This window comes from Peromyscus californicus, unplaced genomic scaffold (genome assembly GCF_007827085.1).
Source record: "Peromyscus californicus insignis strain IS unplaced genomic scaffold, ASM782708v3 Scaffold_9__1_contigs__length_137607984, whole genome shotgun sequence".
Lineage (NCBI taxonomy): Eukaryota > Metazoa > Chordata > Mammalia > Rodentia > Cricetidae > Peromyscus > Peromyscus californicus.
Genome location: NW_026294617.1, coordinates 136,294,243 through 136,303,001, shown reverse-complemented (window position 1 = coordinate 136,303,001; position 8,759 = coordinate 136,294,243). Strand labels below are relative to the sequence as shown.

At 43.6% G+C, this 8,759-nt stretch overlaps 1 protein-coding gene across 5 annotated transcripts in view; it reads left to right on the top strand.

Moving 5' to 3' along the window:
- The first annotated feature begins 4,725 nt into the window (after positions 1 to 4,725).
- Lrrc7 (leucine rich repeat containing 7) overlaps positions 4,726 to 8,759 on the top strand; it is a 477,706-nt gene continuing 473,672 nt past the window's right edge. For 4 of the 5 annotated variants that reach the window (XM_052730897.1, XM_052730901.1, XM_052730902.1 and 1 more), the window contains exon 1: positions 4,728 to 5,380. In XM_052730897.1, the coding sequence (XP_052586857.1) occupies positions 5,379 to 5,380 (2 nt within the window). In that variant the 5' untranslated portion in view covers positions 4,728 to 5,378. Of the gene's footprint in view, positions 5,381 to 8,759 lie in introns of all 5 variants that reach the window. The other variant, XM_052730896.1, reaches the window with a different exon arrangement.

Genomic DNA, 8,759 nt, shown 5'->3' with positions numbered 1-8,759 from the left:
ACCATTACCTAACTCTCTTTGTTTTAGATTGATTAAATCTGGTGTAGTATTATGGTCATACATAGCTTCATTTTCTTCATTGCTGTCTGAATGCAATCTTGAACTCCTGATGTTCCTGCTTCCTCCTCCCAAGTGCTGGGATTAAAGGTGTGTTCCGTCACTGCCTGGCCTCTATGGTTAACAAATGGCTAGCTCTGCCCTCTGATCTCCAGGCAAGCTTTATTTGTCAGAACGCAAACAAAATATCATACAACATCCTCTAATTACTTTTTACTTGAAGTCTGTCTTTCCAAATATAAGAACAGTTATTCCTGCCCATTTCCTGCTTTCACTTGTGTGGTACATAGTTTTCCACCTTATGACCTTCAAGCTATCTTTGCTAATGAAGATAGCCTCTTGAACAGAACAAACTGTTGGAATTTGTGTTTTGATCCAATCATCTACTTTATATTTTATAATTGAAGAATCAAAGACATTAACATTTCGGTTATCATTGGGATATTTAGTGGTTCCTATAAAAATTTCTTTTTTTTTTCTGGGTAGTTAGAATACTATTTGTCCTCTTTTTCTCTCTTCTCTGCAGAAAACATTTTGGATCTGATAACCTTGGCTGACAGTTATCTATCTTCAGCATTGAAATGTGCGGCTTTTAGGGTTTCTTCAAGATACCTGGTGTTATTCTGATAGGTTTTCCTTTGAAAGTAAATTAGTGTTTTTCTCTTGCTACTTCTTCTGTGTTCTCAGCTTCTAACTGTATACAATGTGACACAGAGAGGCTCTTTTCAGGCCATTTCTCTTTGGAATGCTAAATGCACCCTGCACTTGCATGACCTCTCTAAGACTTGGGAAATTTTCTGCTATAATTTCAGTAAATAATTTATTTAACCCAGTAGTTTTTGTCTCAGTTCCTTCTACTACATGGATTCTTGGGTTTAGTCTCTCAATCATCTTTCAGTGTTTTTAAGTATTATGGTCATATATGGCTTCATTTTCTTCATTGCTGTTTGAATGTAATCTGTAGTCATCCTTCTCTTATATCCCTGATACCTTTTCTTCTGCTTGGTCTGGTCTATTGGTAATGTTTTCTACTGTGTTTTCATCAGACCCATTCATTACAACATTTCTTGTTTATCTTTCAAGAAACCAATTTCCTTGCTGAATTTTCATTATATAAAGTTGGGTAGTGGTGCTGTATATTTCTTTCACGTTGCTTTTTGATTCATTTATCTAGATCCTGAACTGATGTCTTTTCTTTATTCATCTGCTTATTTGAATCCTCTTTGAAGTCACTAGACATTTTTAAAGTGTAATTTTGAATTCTTTACCCAGCATTCCAGTTATTTCAAGAAATTTTGTTACAGTTATTATAGGTGTGAGCTCTGTGGAGGGAGCACACTCATTTTTTCATAGCTTTCATGTTTTGTCTTGTAATTTACACATCTGTTTTTCAGTTCTTCGTTTCTTCTGATATCCATTGTTTCTACGGTTTTCTTTTTTCCGGAGGTGGGGGGTGGGTGGGTGGGTGCTTCTTAATGGGCAGTCTTCTCTTGTGTTTACAATCTCCACTGACCATCTATTCTCTTAGCAAGTTATATCTGCTTTTCTACTAAGATCCAACAGTCTTTGTTCATTAAATATATTTTAGTATCTTTAGAATTCAAATTTAATACCTAAATTTAAAAAGTAAAAAAAAAAATGAATTTTTTAAAAAATTCTCTTTAGTGAGAACAGATTGCAATGTAAGAGAGCAGTTTCACAGTAAAGACCATCTAACAAATTTACTTGAAGAAGAGTCTTAATGACTTATGGCAATTTCTTACTCAAAACTCCCTGCCTTTCAACAGCTAACCATGGCAAAGCAACAGTCTCTGCTTATAGTGCTCACTGATGCTGGTCTGTCCTGACAAATCCTACCAGCTCTAATATTGTCAGACCTGTATTTCTATGAATCCAAAATCAACAAAGTTTTCTTTTATCCCAATTACCAATATCTAAGTAAGCCAACCTTTTCAAGATATTGACAACTCTTAAAATTGAAACATTGTCCTCTCTGTATGTAGTTTTACCTTAATTGGGAATTCCCCAAAGAGGATATCTTTGAAGACATTGCAGGCATCAAAAGAGAATTATTAGCAAGGATTTAGGAACCTGAAAATTTAACATTATCATGTCTTTTATTATCAAATAAGGTTAGGCCTGCCTATCCCAAGAGCAGATTATCATTTCAATGATTTTAATAATATGATTCAAAGAACTTTATTAACACCTCATAAAATTTTATAGCTTTATGTCTAACCATATGTAGATGCATACTGAATAGCTAGTCTTAAAACTATTTGTAATTTTGTAAGTTGTGATTGTTTTGATGTCAGACATCTGCATGAAGTTTTCAGCAAGTCATCTGCGTATGGTTAGAAGTAGGGCTGGTGACAGCCAAATTGGAGTTTAAAGACAGGAGAACATTTGCATTTCAACAGTTCTATGATTCTGTGAAACCACTGGAGTCATCAATGTACCCCATTGTATGAATACTGAAGGTGGCTTAATTTCCTTCAAGACTGCCAAATTTTAGGGGAAAAAATTTGGTGTATTGTGTCCAAAGCGTACACTTGAGAGAATGTGTCTTCACTCTCGTTCATATTTACATTCCACCATGAACATCTCTTGTCTCTTTGGATGCTTATGGCCCAAAATGAGATTATAAAATAAAGGAAAATGAGAAAGAAGGCATGTGGCTTAAAATACACTATTTCAGTGGCATTCAGTTTTAGTTTGGGGTATCCTAAACTCTTTCTCCCTTTGGAAAGGAAAACAAAAGTCTCCTACCTCGTGGGAGGATGTTCCTTCAGTCTATGAAGGCCAGAAGTTACTCATAGCCAGCTGTGATGCTGCATAGTGTGTCTTTGAAATATTTCCATACACGAGTGGATCATGAAGTTAAAGGAATTCTAAGTTCTAATGCAGTACAAAGGTGACCTTGCTCAGATGAGCTTTTTATGTCTTTTTCATAATGGAAGGCCCAACATACAGCTTTAGGAAAGAAGTGAGTGAAATACTTTGTGAGAAAGAATAGTGTAAGCAGTAATGGAAAGAATTGGAACTTTGCAAAGGATTTCTGTAACGGGACATAAGCTGTGATGAGCTATTTTTAATAGATTTTCAATTCCTGTCATAGCGCCTCCTCCAGCTGAGACACTGAAACTTATAGCAAGATGTTCACAGAACAAAACTGGGCACACACAAAAGAAATAGACTTCAACAAAGGTTAGTATTTAAAAAGTGTCCTTTCAACATTTTTCCTATTTCTTTGCCATTTTCAGAACAAGTTTCACGGTGTTCACAGTGCTTTTTAAAAAGGTGGTCTTGCTTTCCAAAATGCACTCCTTTCCCTTCTATATGTAAGCAACGGGAAGGCTCCTTAAGAATCGACCCACCTATCTACCACTATCTACCATGTGCCCAGATAAAGCAGTAACTTCCCTGCTCATCTGCAGATGAGATCCCAGTCCCCAGTCTCTTTCTAGACAATTCTTGGCAGCCAGGAAAAAGGTCTTGCAACCTTGAAGACGTTTAATATTCCACATCTAAGATACAGGCCAGCACTTATACTTTTCAGTAAACTGGGAGCTCACACATAACTCTGGGTGGCATATGAATGTCACACACAGTCTACTAGAATCAGAGAAAGAAGGAGAAAGCTTCTAGCCCTATGGCCTCTAAATCGCAGAAAAATCCGGGGATAGGAGGAATTCGGCTGTGTCTAGAGAACAGAAGTCTAAATATAGCACAAGTTTCATCAGTATGCTTTTTATATCTTTTTGTCCATACATATGTTCCTGTGTGTGCATTCCTGTGAATATGTGTGGGCGAATGTTCCTGAGTTCAGGACAGAAAGTAGGGTTTCAAATAGATAAAAGGAAGTTGGGAAACCCTTCTCATTTTTGAATATTCCCAGAACAGTAACCCCAGACCAAAATGAAGAGAAGGGGTCTTGAAAGCTGCCTTTTAAGTCTCAATGACACTACTAAATAAGCTGCTGGACCCATATGCAGAGATCTTTCTGTTGGGCATCCTACAACCTGCAGCGGGCAATGCAGGGAGAGAGGAAACCCCCGAGGAGACGCTCCAGGCTGCCTCTTTGCTGAGATAGCAGGAGCGGCAGCCTGCGGAGCCACGCGCAGCGTCACGGAACTGGAGCGGGAGCACCCGGCGCGCAGGCCTGGAGCTGCTGCTGCTGCTGCTGCTGCTGCTGCTGCTGCTGCTGGTGGTGGGTTCCTGGCGCTGCAGAACACGCTGTGCCACCGGCAGGAGCGCCTGGGGCTAGCGGGAGAATACCCCGAGGAGCCCGCGCTGCACCATGCAGAACCTGGTAACACCTGCTTTGTGCACTCCAGGCAACGGAGGAACCTGGAGAGGTTGGCCAGTTGTCTAAAAGCTCGAGTGGTAACGGAACCAAAGAAAGCTAGAACATCTCATCTCTCCAAGACTGGGATTTTGTTCCTCCAAATTGCAGGGAGTCCAAGTAGAGGTCATGAGGGGCAAGCGAGGATGTCCAAGAATGGCTGAGGTCTGGGAAGGTGGTCATCTTCTGTGAGCCCTGGAAAATCTCTTTGACATTTTTTACACTTTGAAGCAGCTGCAGCTGGTGTCGTCGGAAAAGGGGGTGGGAGGAAAGAGAGGGGGCGGGGAGATTGTGGAGTCACGGGCGCGAGCCAGGAGCAGCGCCTCGTCTGCCAATCCTGGCACCTGTGCGCCAAGCCACTGCACCGCGGAGGACCCCGTTCCGGGCCAACCGTGGGCTCCGAGCCACGGCCACCCAGCCTCTGGGCCAGTGCGACCTGCAGCCACCCACCCCGGGTCCCCGCCGCCACCCACAGCTGCAGGAGCGCACAACCCCAGCCAGTGCTTGCTGTGACCCGGGCCCCGGGGACCCTCACTCCTTCAGAGGCGTCGTGGCCGGCTCGGGCAGAAGCCGAGTTGAGTACAGCATTCGCCCGCGCTGCCGTTCTCTTCTCCGCCCAGGATTTATTGTCTGTGGAGCCTTCTGGGGGCGGGGAGGGAGCTGCGCCTCCGCCGCCGCCGCCACTGCTGCTGCTACGGTCGCTAGCGCGGCGCGCTGGGCGGGCGGAGGCCGGGGACTGGCCGCGCTGGTGCTCCCCGCGGGCTCCTGGCTCCCCCCTGGCACCTCTCCAGCCTTGCACCTGAAGGGCAGTGGCATCATGGTCTGACGCGGCAACTGCCCGGAGTCCCCTCTGCCTTTGCTTTGGAGGACTCCCTACTGGCTTCACTGCGGACCCCAGAGCACTTTAAGGAGTAACCCTCGGCAGCTGCAAGGCCTTCGCACCCTGGACCCTCATGGGTAGTTTCTGCCCCTGGCGATGTGAGTAGAGCACTGAAGGGACCTCTACCCGCGGTCCAGGACCTGGGATCTGGGAGGCTCAGGTGGCTGGCAAGTCGCGGCGTTGGGGCGGTTGCAGGGCTATGGGAACCCTGCGCTAGCTGGTTGAGTGCTTGGGATGCTATGAATGGGCGAGAGACCCTAAAGGGTTACATATTGCGAAAAGAAAAGGTGAGGGGCGAGTGTGAGGCATTGGTGCTGGGACTGCAGGGTCCGGCTAGATTTGGCTTTCTCGATTTTTATTGTCCCGGGGTCTCCAGTCTGCTTTCCCCGGAGGTGTGTGAGGGATGGAGCGAGTGTGATCTACACACACACACACACACACACACACACGCACACGCACACGCACACGCACACTTGTGGCAGCTCACACTGTGCTTTATCTTGGAAGGTGTTGTATTATTGTCTTGATATCTATAAAGGAATTATTGGGGGTGTATGTTATTGAGGATAGAAAGAAAAGGGTGGGGTTTGGGGACATGAAGGGGATGGGAGAGCAGGAAAGACTAAAGGACAGAAAGAAGTGGGGGGCAATGGGGCGAATGCTTTCATTGGAGTCAGGAAAGATGCCCCTGTATCCCTAAGCCAGGCAACTCCTTTGTGTTCTGCGGGAGAAGCTAGGGAACCTCACTGCTCCTGGTCCAGTGAGGGGTCCCTTGACATCCTCTGGAGTCTTTAGGGATTCAGGACGCGCTTCGGATTGTATTTGGGAAGGGAAGAAAGACCGCCAACATTGGATAACAGTGGCATCCTAGCTCGCCGACAATTAGCTGGGCTACCATAGATCTCCTGTATCACCAATTTTAGAGTCAAGATGGGGGCGGGATGGGGGTGCGGGCTGCACAGATTGTCTTTAGAAACAGTGACTTCATAAGCGAGATCGCTACAAAATTGCTTCATTACACTACTTGGCCATCAGGGTTGGGGGGCAGGAAAGACCCGCCTCCGCCCTCTTCTCTCTTGCTGGTTGCCCCTCCCCACCAAGGCACAAAGCAAGTGGCACCTCACCTGGCAGGGAAGGGGTTACTTTCACAACTCCTGGGAATCGGCCCCAGGAAGGAACCATCTGCGACTCCCACGTTCCTTTCCAAGTTCTCCATCAAAAGGAATCTCAGAAAGCAGGAGGGGGTGGGTGGGAATCGAGGCAGCAGCGGGCCTCCACCTGCTCTTTGCCATTACTTTCCCGGTACACTTCAGCACATCGGAATTACCTGCAGTGGTAATTGGGTCAGCAGGAGAGCATCTGCACCGGAGTCTCTAGATGGGGCTCTGCTGATAGATGAGAAGCAATTTGTGTTTGAGCATATTTTAACCTGGGCAAAATTTCTAAGCACAATAGAGGTTTCATCGCGTGGGCGAGCAGAGTGCGTACCAGCGAAAGTGAACACGTGATCCCTCCAACGCAAGAGAAACAGTATTAGGAAGTAGATTTTCTTTGTTCCAGGCTGAGCCTATTAGAAGCTCAGTATCCCAGTTGCTGAAGTTCCCCTTTATTTTTAATAAAGTTGACCAAAAGCTAAAGAAACGAACATAGCCTGAATGGCTTTTGGCTAACAACCTCTGACATTTCTTTGTTACAACCTACCCTCCACCCCTACACCTGGTCCCAGCTGGCTCCTACTTTGAAATGATGCATTCCCTCTGAGGGCGTAGGGGGAAAGTTCTTCAGGCCCTGCGCAGGCGCACGTGGGTGCTCTCTCGCCTCAAAAGCTGCTGCCTTTCTGAAACACGTGCAGCTCTGGTTCAAGCACTCCTAGTTCCTGGGGTCTGGGGAACCACCTGGAGATCTTGCTGGAAATGAAGTGGAGCCCTCTGCCAGGCTTCCTTGAAATTACTCATCACAACAGGGGAATAATGAGAAAGCAGGGTTCAGGGGTGATTTTATTTTTCCTTAACTATCTGAGACTAAAGTGTATTTAGCAATATCTGTATTTGAATTCCTCAGGTGCCTCGGGCTTGCAAAATACCCTGAACTCTGATAATTTATTACCTCAGTGTAAGTAGAGCTGGTTCCCTACCCGACAATTAAACAGCTACCTAACTTGGGGATCTCTTACTTCCAAGACACCTTTAAAAGCTGAAGGCTTTAAAATTTGAGCTGTCTATGTCCCACCGTACCAATACCCTTCCACCACACCAAGATGTCATGGGAGAAAAAACATTCTTAATTTCCAGAATATACCGTGAGCTGAGAGGACTTTATGCACATTTCTTTTTAATTTAACTTCTCCAAAAGATGTGTGCTCACCATGGCAACCCTTGCCTCCCACATCCAGGCTCTTGCACATATGCGGTTTCAGAATTAGAACAACTTCATAAGAAATGAACTTGGTCCAATTACAGGAGCCATGTTTTATTCAGAATTTTTAGCATTGCTTTAGGCAGGCATGAATATTTTCTTAATTGAAATCACATTTCATTTTATTTTGTAAGCTTTTAATTTTTCTAATTTCTCCATATAATGCAGAATATAAACATAAACTGTTTAATGTATTTTTTATTTGCTTTGAATTTTTAAAAACTGTGAAAGCATTGTTATTACAAATCTTTATTGCATATGAAGACGATTCTATATTATTGTCAGAGTGCTGATCTGTGGTATTCCCTTTACACAGTGCATGGTCATATTTGTTGTTTAAAAAAGATCTCTTTAACTATAACTTAAAACGCCACTTTTGAAAATAGATGAAAAGTTGTAGGTATTAGATTTTAATTGATGTTAATATTTTATTGATTCTGCAATTTCATTTCCTGAATGCCTATAACACCAGTGGTTCACACATTCCACAGTACTAATGCTTCACTTTATACCCAAACCAAGAGTACACACTAAATGACCAACTGCTCATAAACTTCCTACTGGGTTGTTTCTGGGTCCTTATATTTTTTCCACAGAAATTATTTTATGTTTTAGAAAATTCTAAACTTTAATAAAAATATATAGTTTTCTTTAAACTCAAGGATTATAGCAATCACACACATCAGCAATAAAAACATTATTTTGTTCTCTTCAGCGGTATTTTAGTTGGCAGTGCATTCTCTGCACTAATTCTTGGGAATGGAAGAGCTCTGTGGATTTGCAGCTTGACTTTGGGAATGAATAATTTTAATCTGTTTCATAGAGTAGCTATTCAGATTGTGTTAGTCTTTTCCAACCCTAAAGTGATTGCTGCCCCCATGGAATGATAAGCTGGAGGTGTTTCTAAGATCTTCTGAGAAACTTGAAGTTTTCTCTAGGAATCCCTAAGGACCATATCAGTCTTAAGTTGGAATATTTTACTGTTTTTATATCAGAACTTGGAATTTTAACATCATAATGATGATTCCAACAGTGTAATGATATTGTGTCTGAGGAAGTCAC